The 21,330-nt window shown below is 34.7% G+C and overlaps 1 protein-coding gene across 9 annotated transcripts in view; it reads left to right on the top strand.

Annotated features, from left to right (window-relative positions):
• FAM184A (family with sequence similarity 184 member A) overlaps positions 1-21,330 on the top strand; it is a 125,671-nt gene that overhangs the window by 63,867 nt on the left and 40,474 nt on the right. For 5 of the 9 annotated variants that reach the window (XM_036993482.2, XM_036993471.2, XM_036993462.2 and 2 more), the window contains 4 exons: positions 6,368-6,529; positions 9,810-9,931; positions 10,350-10,500; positions 19,372-19,413. In XM_036993482.2, coding sequence (XP_036849377.2) covers positions 6,368-6,529; positions 9,810-9,931; positions 10,350-10,500; positions 19,372-19,413 — 477 coding nt within the window. The remainder of the gene's footprint in view (positions 1-6,367; positions 6,530-9,809; positions 9,932-10,349; positions 10,501-19,371; positions 19,414-21,330) is intronic. The other 4 variants (XM_036993488.2, XM_036993476.2, XM_036993452.2 and 1 more) reach the window with 2 other exon arrangements.

Below are 21,330 nucleotides of genomic sequence, written 5' to 3'. Positions count from 1 at the left end.
CGTGTCATCTTCCCAACAGTTTTTAAGTCCTGCTTTCTCATCAGTCTGCTTCTGCTCACAGAAACCACACCAGAGCACAAGTGTCCCTGGCAGGCCAGTAATTTTCACTCAGTACTCTTTAATTATCTTTAAACATTTATCTAGAGAAAATATCAATTTATTACATTTAAGAATGATAAAGAATTAAGATTGTTACTGCTGTCCCCTGCTATTCACAAGTAGAACATTCCTATGAAGCCTTTTGTAAGCTGAAATGGTGTAAAACGAAGAAACCATCACCATTAATTTATATAGAAAAAATTTGACTGTTCCCAAACCCAAACAGTAACCTCTCTCAGACTTTTCTCACACTTAGGACATATCTTGGTAATGGATGCACAAAATTAATCAAGGTGAAGCATAGATGCCTACAGACATAGTTCAAAGTTATGGCAGCTTAGTGCTGAGATACTGAATGTAGTTCCCGGGAAGAAGCTCCATGGTGACATTTCGCAGCACCGGCTGAGTGCTGCCTCTGTCAAAGCCCGCTGGAAAACAAACTCTGAGTGTTGTTTTTGCTTTTCGCCTTATTTTGTAAAAGCAAAAATCTTCTTTCGGTTTCTTGTGTTTAGTGAAACAGGTAAAAGCTAAGTGGTATAATGCAAACTTTTGAAAAGCAGGGGATACCTGTATTGGCATTTGCTCAGCCTCTATTCTGTTGTCCAAGATAATCCACTGGTCACTCCAAATTTCCATACTTTGGACAGAACATGATACTTGTAGTCATGGTGTCCCAGTCTGAACAGAAGGCAGTTCAGTTACTATCTGTGTTTCTCATGAAGGTCCCCAGTATTCTGAAAGAGTTGTGAGAGATTGAAATGCTTTTTTAACTTTAATTGCACTATGGTTAGAAATTGTGGTTTGTATGAAAACAGTTTTGAAACTTGTTAATGCCAGCGTTGTGACCTAGCACATGAGGAGAATGTAACACCCCAGATGTATCCTCTTGTTTAATGCACTGTAGTATGCTGGTCCATTAAATCAAGATTTTGAGCTTTTTTTTTTTCAAATATTCTGTATTCTTTTTGATTTTTATCTTCCTGATCAGTTATTAAAAACTGATTCTATGATGGTGGATTTGCTTGTTTCTTCCTAGATTCTATCAATTTTTGCTTTGTATATTTAGAGGCTTCATTCTGTACATGTAAATATAAAATTATTTTAGCTACTTAATGAATCATACTTTTCAACTTTGTGTAATTTGATATTGGATAGCCAGCTTTCTTTTAATTTGACATAATTAGTATATCATTTTCCAGCCACTGACTTTCCATTTTTCTGCATCTTTATATTTATGTGTGCCTCTTGCCAACCACTTATAACTTCATCTTTTAAAAAATGTAGTCTGAAGCTTTTCCCTTTAAATAGAGAATTTATTCCATTTACTTTTATTGGATGGAAAGATGTATCTGTGGATAGATAGCAAAGAATTTGGGGGTACTTCATAAAGACTGAAAATGATTGTTTTAGGAAAAATTAAGAATGTACTATCTTCAGAAGTTGATCTTGATATCCTTACAGGTGATATAGCCTAAAAATATAAATAGGTCAGCTATGGATTTAGATGACAAATTCACTAATACAATAATCACTATAGGATATTAAGGGAAGCTAATGAGTCTGAAATCTTAGGTGGAGGATAACCCTGCTATCTCTGAAATGTTATTTGGGATCACCTTTGAAGACAAAATACTAAGCCAAATAGTCAATAAATCTGACTACTATAGTCTTTTTAAATATTCTTAATAACATTTAAGTTACTGATTTTCTTTTGAACATAGTTTTTTATATGTATAGTTCAGTGTTTTGTTAAAATGAAAATCATTTGAATTTATTTATTATAAAATGTTATATTGCAGTTGATATGCTGCCTGACACATGATGGGAAATCAGTATGTATTTGTGAATGAAATACTTTTTGAATGAATCAAAACTCATTATTGAAAACTAAATTAACTTTCTATAAATAAAAGTATTAGTTTTCTATTGCTATATAACAACTTACCATAGAACTTAGTGGCTTAAAACAGTCCATGTTTATTATCTCACAGTTTGTGGGTCAAGAGTCCAAGTACGAGTTAGCTGGATACTCTGTTCAGGACCTTATAAGGCTGAAATCAGGATGATAGCCAGGACAGCAGTCCCATGTGAGGTACAGGTCTTTTTTCAAGCTTACTGGTTGTCAGAATTCATTTCTTTGTAGCTATATTACTGAGGTCTCTGTATTCTTTCTAGCTATTGGCCAGAAACTAGTCTCAGCTCCTAAAGGTGTCCCCTTTAAGCCCTTGCTACATGGCTTCCTCCCCTCATAACTAAGCAGTTTACTCTCAAGTCTAGCAGAAAAACCCCTGTAGCTTCAGATTCCTCTGACTTCTTTTAAGGGCTCATCTGATTAGTTCAGACCCACCTAGAATAGGCTCTCTTGATGACCTTAATGTCAACTACTCAAGGACTTAATTACATCTGTAAAATCCCTCATGTTGATAAATTCCAGAGAAAGTGAGGGTCAGAGAGGAGTCATCTTAGAATTCTGCCTCCTACAACAAGCAACAAAACAAAACACAACAAACAAAATAATTTCTCTGGTTCCCATAGTGGGTACACCAGAATTCAGGTAACAGGAGATGTATAAGATATTTATTGCCATGATTTAGAGAACAATGATAGAGTTTCCAAACATCTCTTCTGGGATATCTGTAATATATATCATTGCCAAAAAAACCCAGAAAACTAAGAACATGTGGAATGTTCTCAATTCCAGGTTTTCTAATGTCATTGAATATGTATTGTGCATTTTAACATAATTATAATATATATTCATAAATGCTTTGTATACTTGCTTTGTAAAACTATATTTACATATTTCTATTAACTTTGTCTACATATTAGTCATTTAAAATATTCATATAATGTTCCATTATATATCTTTATTATAGTTACTTAAACATTTTCTTTGTTCAGCATTAATTTTTTAAAGTTTTTCATTAAAATTAGTGGTAATTTAAAAGGCTCACCTCCTTTTATTTGATGCGAAGGCCATGGCCTGCGTAGCAAGATGGGGTTTTCCTAAAGTCAGTTCTTTGTCCTGGTCAGTCACCAACCAAGGCCTTTTTCAGCCATAGATGCTAATACTTTAAGGAGCTTGGAGTATAGAAAGGCCTTCTCTCAACCCTGTTTATCAGGGTCTTGTTTTTACTGGCAAGTGGATTAATTATCAGGTCTATAAATACTTTTGTTCATTTTTAGAAATTATTTCCTTTTAGTCTAGCTTTGCCCTAAATGAAATTACTGGGATAAGTAGTTGGAATAATTTTTTGTCTCTTGTTATGATTGTTCTCCAGAAAAATTGGCACTAGAGTCCAGTGACATCAATAATATTTCCAATTATTTTATGATTTAGGAAACATTTATTGGCTGCATGATATCTTCTAGATGATAGGTATTCTTTGACAAAATGTCAGGGATCATGGTTTCGAGTAGCTGTTACGATTTAGTAATACAGTATATTTTTAGAGTCCACACAAGGGAGTGACTGTGACCATAAGGATTCATAAAAACTCTGGAGAACATTAAAAATGGGAGATGGTCTTTGAAAGGTGGATTTAAATTTATAGGCATGAATAAAGACAATTTGGGTGTGAGAAATAATGTAAATGTCATATTGGTATACAAATAATGTCTCAGTGAACCATAGAAAGTTCAGTGTCACTATGCTTTGAGATATCAATGTCAGCATTATTGGCAATTCTGGGCCAGATAATTCTTCAGGATATTTAGTGTTTGGTAGTATTCCTGACCTCTACACACTAGGTACTAGTGATATATACCATTTCTCCCCTGCCAATTGTAACAGCCAAAAATGTCTCCAGACACTGTCTCTGGGGGCAAAATTGACCCTGGTTGAGAACTACTGCTCTTGGCCATAAGACGAATATGGGGCTTGTCAAGATACATAGTAGGAAGGAAAGTTGAAGCTAAATTGTGAGGGGCTCTTGTGCCCTGACAAAAGACTTTGGAGTTTATTCTGGTGATGGAGTGATAGCACCAGAGTAGCTGCCCCTGCACCATCAGCTGATCTTAGAAATAAGAACTCCAGTGGCAGCAGGAAGCTGACTTGTGTGGGGAGGGATCGGTGATTAGAGTTGGATAGATGACTTGAGATGCTATTCCATTAGCCCATGCCAGGCATGATTAGTATTCTGACTAGGAAAGTAAAACTGGAAGTAGAGAGGGTTATTCAAAAATAAAATTCATAGGATTTGGTATGGTGAGTGGTAAGGATTCAGATATCTAGCTCAGGTGTTTGGACAGATAATGATGCCACTATTGGAAGACAGGAATTAAAAAGGAGAAAAAATACATTGGAATGGCAAAACATTGAGTTGCTTAGATATGTTGAATTTGAGATGATTATAAGGCTAGCAGGACCTAAGAGAATTCAGGCTTGGAGCTAAAGATTAGGTAGTCTCTGAAGCCACTCAAGTAGAAGATCTCACCCTAGGGCAGCTGATGAGAAGATTGCTAGTAACAAAAAGGAGCACTAACATTGAATTAATAATGCCAGGGAACAAGATTGAGAAGGAGAAATCAGAAGCACGAGAATGAGGATTAATGGATATCAGAAAACCCATGGAAGTAGATACTTACATAGAGGTTGAAGTGGCTCAGAATGTCCCACAGTGAGAGTATGAGGCCTGGAAAGTTTATGTATCAAGAAATCTCTTGGGGTGTTTCTACAATTCAATAGAAAGTTAAGATAGAAGCTAGAGTTAATAGGTTTAACTTAAATCATAGTTGATGACACTGCTCTTTTAAGACTGTATGTAAATAGATGAGGAGAGAAAAATGAAGTTAGATTCCTTCTTCAGTCTTATAACAAAAATGTTACAGATGGGCTAAGGGTTGAAATGTAATATCAAATCATGAATATAAATTTAAATAAAATAGGAAAATACAAGTGACAAACTTTAAGACAGAGAAGGCTTTTGAAATACAATGACAGTGTCATAAAAACACAGAACACATTTATGACAAGTAAATCACAAAAAGTAGAGAGTGTATTGGTAAGCTACACGGACTAGAGAGAGGGATACAGTGACAGAAGATTTTACAACATTGTAAATGAACATTATATACAAATAATGCCACCAAATTTGACAAATTAGGGAAAGACGTGTCTTCATATGAAAATTTTAATTTCTAAAGTGACTCAAAGTAGTTGAACAATCTGACCAAACTAGTTATAACAATGAAAGAAATTAAAACAGCCCAACATGTATCTAGAGAGGCACTAGGCCCAGAGGATTTTAATGGATGTGTTTTACGAAGTTTTCAGGAAACAGGTAAATTTTATCTGTGAAAATATTTCAGAGCACAGAAAAAATGGAAGCCTCCCAGCTCATTTTATGAGGTTGGCATCCCTTTAAAGATACAAATAAGATAAAATATTACCATCACCAGAATTGTTCAGCATAAACATACATCTGCATGGAAAGGGGACACAAAGCAGGAGGGTGTAAATTGTGGGTCAGAAGCAGGGTTGAAGGAGAATTTTCATAATTTTCTTTGTGATGTCTTTATTTACAAAGAGAAAAATTCAGATATTATTTTTAAATTACCAGTTTTCATTTCTGAAGAGCTTCAATAGGTGTGGCTGTTTTATAAAAAATGATAATTTTTTTCTTTATAACATTTTCCTAGATTTAAGTATTTCATTTATTTATTTTAATTCTCTAACTTGAGGGTATGGATCTGCCCAATCAACAAATTGTCTATTAGCTCCTAATTTTAAGAGTGTATAAATTCAACTCAACAATTTTATGAGACAAATTTTGTATGGAAATAAATCACAACTTACTCTAATTTAAGATATATTTATCACCTTATCAATATTGACCTTTATAAATCTTCACCTTTATAAATAGGAGAACCGGGCTCAAATGAAATGTGATACAATTTTAAAGGGCAGTTAAAAAATACTTTTATCTAAAAAATAAATTTTTTCTCAATTTTTGATGCAATCTTTATCTTACTTCAATTCCTTTTTATAGGTATTTGATTATATGACAGAACCAGGAATTTGTTAAAACAGGAGCTTGAGGTATCCATTTATTTACATTGTTGTCATGAAAAAGGGAAATCGTAAATATGTAAGCCTTTTCAAAAAACAACAGATGAAGGCTATCATGATTATTTGAGTACTTCCTCCAGATTGATCAAGAAAGAGTGATTCAGTAAAATTACAACTAAAGAAAAGACTTTAATAAAAGAAATGTGTTTTGCTAGTTGATTACAGTGAAATGTATTAAAGTACTGTGTTTACTCACAGATTGACCACCTCCAAGATCTGGTAAGGAAAAGTGAACAGGGTCTGGGCTCTGCAGAAGGACTCATTGCTAGTCTTCAGGACTCCCAGGAAAGACTTCAAAATGAGCTTGACTTGGCTAAAGGCAGGCTGAAGGACACCAAGGATGCCCTATTAAATGTCGAGGTAATTTCATAATCCTGCTGTAATAAAAAAAAATCAGCAAGTCAAGAATATAATTTACTTTGAAGTTTATTGTAAACATCACATTGCATATAATTAGTGTATTCATTTCCTAGGACTTTCATAACAAAGTACTACAAACTAGGTGCCTTAACACACAGGAGTGTGTTCTCTCACAGTTCTGAAGGCTTGAAGTCCAGAATCAAGGTGTTATCAGGGTCGTTGTCCCTTCTCAGCCCCTAAGAGGGGCTTCCTCGCCTGCTGTGCCTCTTCCCACTTCAGGGCCCAGGTGCTCTGTGGCTCGTGGCGGCGTGGCTCGCCATTCAGTCTTCACTGGCCTTCTTCCTGCACCCTCACATCTTCCAATATGGACACTAGTTTTACCAGATTAAGGATGACTGTGACCTCATTTTAACTATTGCATCTACACTGACCTTCCTTCCAAACAAGGTCACATGCTGCGGTACTAGGGGGTTAGTGCTTCCACATATTCTTTTTAGGGACACAGTTCAACCTTTAATAATTAGAATGCACAATTCTCTTACTGGGAAGAGTTTCAGTTCTCATGTATAGGAACCAAACGATTCTCTGTTACCCGCAAATTTCAGAAAGGCTCTGTCTTTCCCTTTCCATTCTCATGAAGCAGAACAAATACTGAGACTGCCTTAGAAAGTAGTGAAAGTTCATACAACTAGGAGCCTAGTAGCCAGAGTTCTTCTTACTTTAGTTTTCAGGGAAGAGAATTAGAGTGTGGGCTCTTAAGTCAGACTGGTTGGGTATGAATTCTGGATACACCAGTTAGTGTGTAACTTTGGGCGAGTTACTTATTGTAAGACTCAGTTGCCTCATCTGCACAATTCAGGAGGGGTGGGCAATAATAATACACCTCACACTGCTATTGTAATAATTAAATGAGGTAAACCATTTACAACACAGTACTTAGCAAAATAGTAAGCACTCAGTAAATGTTGTCTTTTATTAATATTTCTGATTTTATTCTTTTTTTAGAATTGTGTTTAGTTTCATTTCTTTAAGGTCATTGTTCATATATACATTGTTCTATCAAATAGTAGAACATAATAAAAATTTTAAGCAAAACATTATCAACTGTTCACTTTCTGTTCTGGATGATTTTAATTGGGAAAATTTAAGTGTCTACCATCACTTTGAGTAAGTTCCTTAAGAGCACGTGTTTTCTTTACCTCTTTTCCCACCCCAATAATATCCAATAATGTGCTTTGCATTCAGTTAAAAATATTTTTTTAATTAATTAATTTTTATTTTTTTGAAGAACATTATGTTTACTAGGCTCTCCCCTACCCCAAGTCCCCCCCACAAACCCCATTACAGTCACTGTCCATCAGCATAGTAAGATGTTGTAGAATCACTACTTGTCTTCTCTGTGTTGCAAAGCCCTCCCCTTTCCCCCAACCCCCACATTATGCATGCTAATCATAATACCTCCTTTCTTCTTCCCCACCCTTATCCCTCCCTACCTCCCATCCTCCCCAGTCTCTTTCCCTTTTGGTACCTGTTAGTCCCTTCTTGGGTTCTGTGATTCTGCTGCTGTTTTGTTCCTTCAGTTTTTCTTTTGTTCTTATACTCCACAGATGAGTGAAATCATTTGGTATTTGTTTTTCTCCACTAGACTTATTTCACTGAGCATAATACCCTCTAGCTCTAAAAATACTTTTTAAGAAATTTTTCTCAATTTAATGTTGTCTTTTTTGGGAATTATAGTTCCTCGAGGCATATTACTTAGTGAAAAGATCAGTTGTTTAAGATGGCTGAATTCAATTTTCAATACTTAATGCTTAATACCCAGGTCAACACTGTAGGATGGCTGTTTCAACAGTGACTAGCTTCTTTCCCATTCATCTAGATTTGCCTCTCAACAACAGTATAACATACGCTATTAACAAGGGGCTGATCCAGAAAGGATGGACCATCATCTCTTCCTCTTCTGTTGTACCATAAGAACAGCTACACTGCTGGCAGGACTGACAATTGCCAGTATCGTCAAAGCAGGTCATCTCCAGCCCCAGGCTCCAGGGAACCATTTGATTTATGCTAAATCTATAGATTTCATATATATCCCATTACCACATGATATATTACCAGCACCGGCAGGGGGCAGGGGGCACCCACGGTAGGCATCTCTCTACTCCCTCCCTGCCGGCCCATGGCTGCTTTCCTCTGCTGAGGCCGTGCTCCTGTGGGGGGGGAGAGTGGGGTGGCCTCTCATGGCTTTGGCTCTCCCAGAGTTCCAGCAACAGCCTCTTCCTGTCAAATGACAAAACTTAAACAATTTAGTAAGAAGTATGATGTCCTTTATTCAAGGGAAAGCAATCCATGGATGGTGGAACACAGTGCCTCAAAAGCAGTGTTGCACTCTTCCCAAGGGATTCTGGGCAGGAGCAAGTTTGGCAGAGCAGTGGAAGCAGAACATGGAAACAGGACAAGAAGGGCTGGGGATATAGCAGGACGGGCTTATCTGTCCACTGGGTAACTGACCTTATTAGGAAGACTGAGGAACAAGGAGTTAAGTATAGAGCCCAGAGCTGCCTGGGCTTGGGGGGATTGTCTGACTGGATATACTGTGTTTCTGGTCAATGGGAGCATTTACAGCAAAGCAAAGTTCTGTTTGCTGCAAGTCACCTTGGGCAGGAATGGCTCCATCTTGAGGCTAGAAATTTATTTCAATACTCCTTTTGCCCTTTAGGCTTAGGGGTATAACAGCTTCCCATTGTTTCTAGGTCCTGTGTACTTCACTATCTTTCACTAAACATACGGACCTCTGGTTTGAAGTTACATAATAAAAAAAGGCTAAATTTTTCATAATTATTTTAATCATGTCAGTAGAGTATAGCTAAAAATGCTTAAGCTTTGAATAAATAGCATAGTTTTTAATATGAATGTGAATTATTTGAATAACATGTCTATGTAATGTGTGTGCATGTGAAGATAACCGAATAATTGTTAGATACCCATAATATGGAAAGTTTAGTTAAGAATATTATGCTGACTTTAAACTGTTTAAAATAATTTATAAAATAATAAGCCTTGATAAAATATAGTTTGCTCAGGATATTTAAAATAAAAAATGCATATCATATATTTTATTATCAAGAAATCTCATGTAATTGTCATAGATAGGTAGAACTGTCAATTGTTGTGCTATAAGAATTTAAAAGTTATAATGCCAACACTCTGCTTATTTGAATAACCAGTAGTGATTTTGGTTTTAAAGACTAGTCTTCATTGAAAAGTTCTTATTCTTCAGGGTGAGCTACAGCAAGAAAGGCAGCAACATGAAGAAACACTTGCTGCCATGAAAGAAGAAGAAAAGCTCAGAGTGGACAAAATGGCCCACGACTTAGAAATAAAATGGACTGAAAATCTTAGGTACATTTTTTTACTCTGTAATGTAATCTTATCAGTACAGGTGTGGAAAAGTGTTTTTCTCCTGTTGTTAAATACATAGTAGTAGCATTTTTAATTAATTTTTCCTGTAATTAGATGCAGAGAAATTGCAATTCTTTTTCTCTGCTTGAATACAGATTATTTTTTTCTTATTTCACTTCTTTGAATATAAAATAGGCAGAGTACTGACCTGAAGTCAGAAGACTTATTTGTTTAATACCTATTCTATCTGTCACTGATAAATTGATAAATCAATGATCTTGGGTAAATTACCAATTTACCTTCTAGTTGACTTTTAAAGAAGTTTAATTAAATGCTTAAAAACCTTGCAAGCAATTTTACTGCACTCATTGAGAGAAATAATTCTCTTTACAAAGTAAATGCATTTGTTTTATTTTAGACAAGAGTGTTCTAAACTTCGTGAAGAGTTAAGGCTTCAACATGAAGAAGATAAGAAGTCAGCAATGTCTCAACTTTTGCAGTTAAAAGAGCGAGAGAAAAATGCAGCGAGGGATTCATGGCAGAAGAAAGTAGAAGATCTCCTAAACCAGGTAATTAGTAGTCTATACATTATGAAGATTCATTTTCCTTGACATTCCCTAGCAGGAAACTACTATGAAACTTCATGTGTTAATTCACTGTATTTTGTTTTTCTTCATAGGACAAACATAACATTTTTTAAATGTGTAAACAAGGAGACATATTTGTAGATGTGTGAAATATTGTGCTAGGTAATTATCTTACAAATGCAGTCCAAAATACTGAGAAGAGTTCACAGTTTTTGGGTTAATCTTTGTACTGAATACATAAGAGATCTTAAATGGAAAAGTCACCTAATTTTGAAAGTATGAAATGTTTCTTTCAAGCTATTAGATACATTTGGGCAACAGATATTAAGTGTATCCTGATTGCCTAAAAAGCTTAACAGCAGTGAGCAGTTTACTTCTTCTCACCAGCAGGATGTTGCCTGTTATATTTCAAAATGGCATAAAGGAAAGGTGATGGTATTCCTAAATTTATCTTCTCATGCCAGGTTCGCTTACTTCCAGAGCATTCCAAACTATAATTAAAACAATTTGCATATTTTCACTCATTTACACAACTTCTAAATTTATGAATTCTTAGCATCCTCTGCAAAGCCAATAATTAAGTAGGACTGACTGCATGAGTCACCAGTTGAAAGCAAATGCACAGTTTGGACAAGAAGCAGCTCAGTAATTTAGTTCTAGAAATCCACTGTTATCTTTCTTTTTGTGATCACGATGAGTTTCAAAATGAACAGGATAGGCTTTCTGTAAGATAATTTATTACATTGGTTCATACATGCACTGGCTTTCAAGAGTACTGGGGACCTGCCAATTTGTGTCTGGTATTTCATAATAATTTATGTTACTCTGAGAAGGGATTATACATACATGAATATTTAGGAGTGTTTGTGAATAAATTTGAAAGCTTTGAAAATAACAACTGTGCTAGAAATTGGGGCCATGTTGGTATTGCTTACTAGTTACCTTCTGAACACTCACTTTACATTCTTCCTTAGGGACCTGGAAAGACACAGTTCACTGAATGGAGTGGTACTTCTCCTCTGTAATGTTCTGTACCTAGAAAGATTTAACTAGTTCAATTATATGATAATAATGAAAAGTACCCTAAAAGTCTGCCTTCTTTTTCAATTGGAAAGTACTGACAAAGGCATTTTTAGGCTGTATTTGGCACTATAAATATTGCATACCACTTTCTCCCCACCTACTTTCTATTAAATTAATTTATTTATTATTCATTTAATATCTCATATTAAATTGTCATATTTCATCCATGCTTCTCTGATATTGTTTTCTTTCTTTTTTCTTTTTAGATGTCTGTTCTGCATTGTTCATTCCTGAGAGACATAATGCCTTGCATCTTGTTCTAGATTTATGTATTATATGATAATTTAATACATAGTGGTCCCAATTTTGCCATTTTGCAGAAAGAACTTTTTAATCAGTCAAAGCAGAATAACCATAAATATCAAGATAACCAGGAATTAGTTGTCCCCAAAGGTAAAACTATTCTGCACTGCTCTTTGCCATTTACAAAATTGCAATATCTTCCTTTCCCCCCACTTTTAAAATATATAGGGCATACACCTTACCATAGATAAACTGGCAAGTAGCTGTTGCACTTCTGGATTGTCTGTACCTGAAGAAAATTAAGAAAACAACTGAACAAAGGATACTACCTTAAAATGAAAGTGTGATTATCAAGGTTATACTCTTTCCAGGCATATGACAAAAAATTCTACCAGGACAAGCAATCTTTTCAGTGGAACTTTGTTATGAAGAAAGGACCATTCCTTCTTGTACCTTTGGGTCTTGTTCTCTTGATTCTTATGGACAGATTCCTAGAGCCTGGGCCCTGATACCTGCTGTACTGCTTTGCATTTGCCTGACTCCTGCTAAGCCCTGTCCCTTATAATCTCTACCCCAAGCCTGGGCCCTACAACCATTTCAGTCTACTCACTGCTATTGGCCTCACTCATCCCCCTATCCCTACCATTGCCAGTGCCCTTTCAGAATTAGGAAAAATAGAACTGGCATGGGGTTTGTAATATTAAAGAAGTAAGAGTAGGGCATTGAATTGGAACAGCCAGTGTAGCAGAAGCATATATTATGAAAGGTATCAGAGGACCTGATGTGGCCTCATGCTTTGGCTTGTGGCAACATTGCCAATATCATCTCCTGCCACTCTCTCCCTTCCTCTTTTACAGTTTTACTGGAACACTTGGAATTTGTAGAATACAAACCCAAAGCTTAATCCATTTCAGGGCCTTTGCTTCTGCTCATCCCTCCATATGGCGTGTTCCTTTACTGTGTTCAATTCTCTGCTTAAATTTTAATTCTTCAGAAAGATCTTCCTTGACCACTTTCTATAAAGTAGCACCCTCCATCACTCTCTGTCCTGTTATTCTTTGTGTTTCTTCCTAACAATTATTACCACATGGAATCATATTGATTCTCTTCCCTATTGGAATGTGGTGTTCACTGTTGCATCCCCAGCAGCCTGGCATATAGTAGTTTTGAGTTGAGTAAAGTGAGCAAAAACTCAGGCACAACATGAAGTTGTCAATATATGAAGTACAATAATTCTACCCAGTTAGGACCTGAATTAAGGTTGTTTTACTGAGAATATAAGAGAAATCATAAATGAACAAATTATATGATTTGATGGAATACTTTGGAAAAAGGAGAAAGAAATGATAAAGTTGACTCAGGGTATAAAGCCAGGGTAATGAAAAGAAGATCATAATCTGAGATGGGAAGGTCACATCAAGCTACTTGATTTAGTGGGTGAGAGGGTTAGTTTGGTTTTAAATGTTTTGATTTTGCAATTATAGGAAATTTTAGAATTTTTTAAATTCCTACACTCAGTATGAAAAAGCAAAGACTTGAGAAAGAAATAGAGCATTAAAATAAATGCTCTTGATCAAGAGCACTGAGGAGCCAGCTTCTTGAAGCTGTTGCAGACTGCTTGCTATCTGATATCTAACCCAGTATTGTCTAACTTGTAGCTTCTTGCCACATATGACTGTGGAGCACTTGAAATGAGGTTCATCTAAATTGAGATGTCAGTGTAAAATATATGCTGGGTTTCAAAAACTTGGTACAAAAAAATATGGATTGTCTTACTAGTGTTTTTATGTAATCACATGTTGAGTTAATAATGTTTTAGATACATTGGGTTAAATGAATGACTTAAAGTAATTTTACTTCTTTTGATATTTTTTAATATGACTACTAAAATTCTTAAATTATACTTGTGGCTCTCGCTTAAAATTCTATTAGATAGCACTGGACTAGACTATTTATTTAAATCATAAAACTTCCAAATAAATTTGGCATTAGGGCTCAATATTCTTTCTTGCTAGCTCCATCTCTTAACTCTTAAATTAAAAAGTTTTATCTTGGAAAGGAAGGAATTCTCTCGTTAGAAATTATATTTCTGCCTATTGAAAAAAGATACTTTCATCTGTTTTTATTCCTGTTTTAAATGAATCACAATACTATCTTTTAATGAAAAAGTAGATGCAAGCAGATTCTGAAGTAGAGAGACTAGAAAGGGACCTGGAATAACCGTCTCCTCCCAGCTAACTCTGACAATGACGACAAAAGCCCTGAGTGGTGACAGGAGGCCCTAAAGGTTTGAATCCTCTCCCTAGTAATAGTAAGTAGGAGAGCAGGAAGCTGTAGAAAAAAATATCAAAAATCTAGCCTGAACCCTGGGAAGAGATGACTGGGTGAGGAAAAGGGAAGTCAAAAGAAGAAATAGCAGGAACAGTGAAGGGAAATGTGGAAAAAAGAGAAAAAACAGCTAAAACAGAGTGGGAATAGCAGGTGTGACTCAGTGTTTCTTTCTCAGAAAATGTGGAATGGAATTAAAGTCCAACCAAAAACCAGTCAACATCCATTATTCTTCATTCTGCCTACTTCAGTTCCTTCATTCCAAGTAAATTTGCAATATTTTCCTTAGTAAATATAAAAATTTGTTTTTAATTCCTCTTCAGTCAAAAAATAATGACATTATTACTTCCACCATATTATATCCTTTTTTATCACACCTATGGTTGTTAGTATTCTTCCTCTTCAGGCTTTTTTCTTCTAAGATAAACAGTACTAAATTATTTTCTGAATTAATTTTCAAGTCTAAAAATATTTAATTTTCTTTTCCTTACTAAAACTTCCCTTTTTAAAATAAATCTATCCAGTTCTTAAATTGGTGCCTTTAGGAGAAGAGAGTAAAGCAGTGAAACTATGGTATCTACACCTAGCTTTAAAAGAGATGCTTAAAGTAGTGCTATTAATTTGTATGGAGTTAATGTGCACTGAGCATATACCCGTTCTGCAGAATACTCCAGTAAATCCTATAATTAAATACAGGTGAACAACTTGTGCCTTCAGAGGTGCTTGGGCCCAGAGCCCACCTGAAAAGTATTTAAGAACATTTATATGGCATTATAGTAACAAATCAACTTAATCTATTCCTATTTCATATGACAATATAGCAAAAATATTTTAGATATGAGAAGATTCAATGGATGTATGATTATAAAGTTATTTAAGACTTGAGTCTCTGAGAAAAGAGTTAAGGATTACCTAACATATTAGTTTCTTGTTTCCACCTTAATTTCCTTTTTCTGTCTGTTAGTACTACTTTAGTTTAAATATTGAGCAGTTGTTTGTGACTCTTCTGTTCTTTGCTTCAGGAGAATTATTAAAGCTATGACTCCACTTGTAAATCTTAGACTTTTTGGTTACTTTTCTTTAGGCATCAGTATACTTGAAATTACTGTTAGGAAAAGACTGCAGAATTTGCTTTAAGAAATTTCAGTATTATATATTAAATATTGAATTTTGAAACACTTTGTTAAGCTTTAACATTTTACTTGAACATTTTACTTGAGAATTTTATTCTGTTGGCATTTGATAGCATTTTGATATCTGTCAAAAATTTAGCTTCTCCAGGTACTGTGCCAGACCAGTAACCTCTGCCTTCCCAGTGCTTATAATCTAGAAGGGAAGACAAATAGAAACAACAGTGTGACTCTTTAATTCATTACAGCCATGGTACACAAGCTTGTGGGAACTTGGGGAAGGTTTGAGTGAGGGATCCTTTACCTGACCTGGAAGAGAAGCAAGAGTCAGGCCAGGAGGAGAGAGAGAGAACATCATTCCCAGCAGTGAGGGAAGGATGTGTAAAGGCCCTCAGGCAGCTCCCAGACAGCTTTGTTCTGGAGAGTAGAGAGCTAGGAGGCTGGGGATATAGATAGGCAGGGTCACATGGGGCCTTCTTTATCTAAAGAGCAATGAGGAGCTATTAAAGTTTTAATCTGGAGTGTGAAATATTCAAGTATTGTAAATTTCAAAATTTAGGCAGCACTATGGAGAATAGAACGGAGTGAGACAAAATAGGTGCCTTTCGATGAATATTGCTTCCCTCTTGATGGTCTGTATTCAGATTCATATTTTTTGGACAAATGTTTGATTTAGTATACTTACTGGTTCATTTCTCTGAGAGGATACTTTCTAAGTCTTAGAATCTGTTGGCTTTTGTCAACAGGATCTCTGCATGATACATATAGTTTTTCTAAATACTTTCTTTTTAGTTATATAGGATTTCCTCTTTACTATTTGTGTTATTATGGGAGAGAGAAGTAATACTGAGTAGCAAAAACTAACTCAATAATAGAAGTCAAAATTATTCATTTAGTCTTTTAATAAACATTTATTTACCCATTTACTATATGCCAGATACCAAGTTAGGCACTTTGGATACAAAATATGAATAAGACAAGGTCCCTGTCCTCTAAAAGTTTGTAATTCAGTGGATTTCAATATTTATATGCAAATATGTTTGCAAAATGCAAACATGTAAAACCTTATGCTATTTTCTAAATTAGTAAACAGGAGTTTTGAACAATGAGATTAGTCCTAATTACCACAGTTTATTATACACAAAACTAATAAGTGCAGCAACTTTTTAGTTACTTCCAATTTTCTTTCTCACTTATCTGGATGTATGAATATATTCATCCTTAAAGAAGAGAAATCCTGAAACACACTCAGTAAGCCTATTGTTGAAGCATCTGGCCGCTATCAGTCAGTTGAAGATCTCTTGAGGCCCGTTTCACTCTTAACCAAAAACTAGCAAGAACTTAAGATGCTTTAAAATAAATTGACTATTATGTAGGGAATCAGTTTTTATTGACATGAATATGGCTCATATAGAATGCTTGCCAAGTAATATTTTTGCATACAGATTTTCCATGTTCTTTCAAGCAGACACTTTGGGCTCTCATCTAGTCTAATGGCTTAAATGCCATGCATATATGTCAGTGACTTGCACAGTTAAGTCTCCAACCTTGATACCTACCCAAACTCATAGTTGCTTGGTTGGCTAATAGGCATCTCAGACAGCCTGTCTGACTCAGAAGTATCGATTCCCAATTCCTATCGTCCATCTCATCATTTTCACTTCTTGGCACTGTTTGTTGCTCAGAACAAAAAGTGAACAGTCATCCTTGATTTCTCTCTTTTATCTCTCATGTAATCTATTAATCCTGTTTATTGTACGTCCAAAACATACCTCAATTCTATCTGCTTCCATCTCTCCTAGTAAACAGTAGTCCAAACTACCATTACAGTAGCCTCCTATCTGCACTCCCCAATGTCACTTTTCTTCCCAACACTCAAAGTAATCTTTTATAATGTAAATTAGATCATGACATTCCCCTGCTTAAAATTCTCTCAGGGCACCTTACTGAATTAAGGCTCTTGTTCTGACTCCTTCATATACCTTGTTTTAAAAAGGTCATGTTGAAATCCAAAGACCGTCAGCCATGTGGCCCCTGCAGAAATGTCCCATGTCCTTTCAGCCTCAAAAACAAGCTACAAGCGTCCCATTAGACACTCCCAGGTCACTCCCACCACGGTCTTTGTGCTTGCTGATCCACTTGCCCATACACACTTTCCCCAAGGTCTTCTTATTTTCTAGATGGCTCTTTCATTGATTCTAAGTTCAAATGTCACTTCTTTCAAAAGATCTTTCCTTACCATCAACCCAGTTTCACCTCCAGTCATTTCCTATCACAGCAACCTTTTTAATCATATTTATCATGAACTTCTAAACATGTTTTAATTGGTTTTTTGTATGTTTTACTATCTCATTCAACTCTCTGCATCACACTGCCCTTACAATATTTCCTGGAGTATAATAGTACTCTAAAAAAAACTTTTTAAACAAAAACATAAGTCCTACTTTGTAATGTAAAAACCAAGGATATCACAAGCCAACAGCACTAGCTGTGCCCTTCCTGTTCACAGCAGCCTGGTCTGTGATGTGTGCCTCCTCAGGTCCCAGCTTCAGGAGTGTGTCTTTTGGTTTAGACGTTTCCATGGCCTGCAACAGTATGTTGACAGAGGTTGTGACCATCTGAGTTTAGATACCAAATATTCAAATATACTTCTATAGTATAAAATCTAGAATTCCTAAGGGAAGAACTAACATGTCACTGTCTGACCTGTCCTCTTGGTCTAGTTTATCATTTAGTTCAGGAATCCTAAATAATATACATAGTTTTGTCTGATGATACTTTCAAGAGTGAAAAATAAAATCTACTTGATTTTAGATTAACATCTGGTACTAGGATTTCAACTCTGAGAAATACAAAAAGGTAAAAAAACACAACTAAAAATCCCTCTGATTTTTTTAAGTTTTGGGAAGTCTGGAGAAGTGGCTCATTAGTATATAAAGAATATTATGACTATGAAAAAGCAAAAATAAAAATAAAAATAAAATTAATATAAATAATGTATGAGAAAGTTTAAACTGAGAAGTTGTGGAGTAACCTATTGGAACATTAATCTTTTCTTCTCAACCTATTTTTCAACTCAAATAAACTATATCCTAAACTATATCCTATATTAGTCTTAAGTTATTTGTAAAAAAAAATAATAATTGTTTATCAAGTGAAAACTAACTTTATGACACACCAAGGAATAATCACATTATGAAAAAGAAAAAGATAATCATGTGCTATCTAAAAACTTGACTATAGTGTCCAAAGTAGAAACCATTTTACAGGAACTTTCTTTTTAAATTAGTAATACAGATTTAAAATACTATTTTGTATTTTTGAAAGGCAAAACATGAGGCAAATGAAAATGAAATCACATTTTTCTCCATATTTTGGGGAAAAGGAAGAGTGTAGGTTTTTCCAGTGGTTTATCATTCAAAATTTCAATAAACTTCTGAAAAATGAAGCCAGATCACAAATAATTTTGCCAAATGTATCTTAGAAAATAGGATTGAAAAGATAAAAAGGCATCTCTGCTGCCTTTCCCCCAGGTACAAAACCAGATTATTATTAAATCTTCACATTTTCTATGACTGTCCCATACTTATTGCTGGCCCCCAAATTACCCAGTTAAGCTAGTGCCTCTTTCTCATCTGCTCATTTCTCTTAAGAGAAATCCTTCATGAACCTATACCAGTACTGAGTGTAATGCTTTGAAGAATTATATTGTAGATTTTTGGGAGGTTAATTGTAGATTAAAAATAGTAATATATTCCTTCTAGATCCTTCAGTAACCCATTATCTTATCACCTGAACTCTGATTTATATGTACTAACCTTTGCTGTTTTGCATAGGTAAGTCTGCCAGCCTACAAACATAAGACACGGTTTCAATGAACTACGGATAATGTAGACTGTGTCTTACATTTCTTTTTGTCTAATTTCGTTCTCAGCACTGTTTTCAACTTAGTTTTTCTTGAGAATATTATAATTAATGTTCTGTGTTTCACTCTCCCTTTTATCCCTCTTTCTTTTACTTAGTTGATTTCTGAATATTTCCCTTTATTCCTGTGATCTTTTCTTCATAGAGGCACTCTCTGGGTGAAGCTTTGCATAAATCTATCAACAATGTAAGTGAGCGACACTTACAGTTTGTGCACAAGGGCATGCTGCACTTTGATTTCGCATAAACATCATCACTGCTTTAAAGCTTTAATTTATGATAAAGACTCTTTGGCTTTCAGTAAGATATGTTTTGCATATAGATAACAAAAGTTTCTAACTTTCAGCCATTATTTGTATATGTGCATATATCTACCACATTGTATTAATAAACATATATTTTATTTTAAAGCCAAGTTAGACTTTACCCTTCAAACATAAAACTCATTTAATGTTTACTTTGAAAGATGTAGTAATAACTTTGACTATTAGTTGACTATCATAAAAATGGAAATAAGTGTAAATATATTTCTTTTGTTAAACTAGATTTTTTAAAGTAGTATCAATAGAGTTTTTTACTTAAAAATATTAGATGTAAAGGTTCATGAGATTCAGGACATTTACATTTTAATGTTACAACTATTAAAAAATAAAGCAAAATGGAGTAAATCCCTTTCCTCAGAAGAGGTAAAGTTATCGTTTTTACTTATGTACATTTAAGTATGCAAAAACTATGCTTCAAAGTAATATTCCATTTAAACACTCATTTAAAATATTTTTCTCTGTGTATGAAGAGAAAAAAATGAGATTTATTTTCAGTCAAACCCATACCCAACTTGTTCTTTAAAATAATAGAGAGCTGAACATCTTTGAAGATTTTTCTTGATATCCTAAGGCAGAGAGGTAGGCAATCTTTCTGTAAAAGGCCAGATAGTCAATACTTTTGGCTGTGTGGGCCATGCAGTTTCTTTGGCAGCCACTGGACTCTGCTGTTGTGGTATGAAAGTGGCCATAGACAGTATGTGAACAAGTCTGTGTAGCTGTGTTCCAATACAAAATTACAAAAACAGGCTATAGTTTGCCAATTCCTGGCCCAGAGATATCCTGTGACTACTTCTAGAGTGAATCTATTTCCTTATACCTCCCTAATTTCTAAGTACTATGCAAAAAAAGAAAAATCGTATCTACTTTTCATACTCAGTTTTATTTTCTACATAAAAAATAATTAAAAATACATGAATACATTTAACACTGTTATCTGTAAAATACTTAAAAACAACAGCAAAGGTATTTATTTCAATGTTGGTGAAATAAGGCTTCATTTAAAAATTCCTTTTAACCATTGCAAAGAACATAGTAAGAATTTGGGCATGATTGCTATATTAATCCAGACTTTCTGACATATGTGCTAATTGGGAAGAAATAAGAACCCAAATAAGATATGATTATTGTCAAATCTAATTGAATTGTACTTCAGAATGCTTGTAACAACATAGTCACTTTTTCCTAAGTAGTTATAAATAAAGAGGTGTTCGTTAACATAAAAACAACATTCTTAAAGTTGAATCTATTAGTGATGGGAATGGGGATGCCTAACCTATAAAAAAACTAAAAGGGGGTTGGTAACACAGTGAAATCCCCATTAAATAATTCTCTTTTGTAACTTCATAGTCATTGACAATCAACTCTTCACTCTGTCATCATCCAAATAAAATATGACCTTGTCAGAGTGTTTTCATCAGGGGAGCATCTATGTACCCCCTCCACATGTTGTCTCTATTTAGCCTTCATGCAAGAAGTTTTCCACTATTTACTGTCTTATTCTTAAAAACAGGTGATTATTAATACCTCTGTACTTTTTATAAAGATCTTCATAATTTTTTTCAACTAAGAATGAGAGGATGATTGGGACTATATTCCAGAAAATATGTTAAGGACATTAAGGCATTATTGCAGTTCTTAATAAAAAAACTCAATTTATAGCCCTACTTAGAATATACCAAAAAATAATAAAAACAGTGCAGACTGGTCATAATTTCAAAGCTTAAATTCACTTTTCTTAGTTAGATTCCTCACAAATAGCAAATTCATTGTTAAAAGAGAAG

Source organism: Manis javanica, chromosome 13 (assembly GCF_040802235.1).
Source record: "Manis javanica isolate MJ-LG chromosome 13, MJ_LKY, whole genome shotgun sequence".
In the NCBI taxonomy this organism is placed as follows: Eukaryota; Metazoa; Chordata; class Mammalia; order Pholidota; family Manidae; genus Manis; species Manis javanica.
The sequence above is the reverse complement of the archived record's forward strand: the minus strand, read 5'-3'. Positions and strand labels throughout refer to the sequence as shown.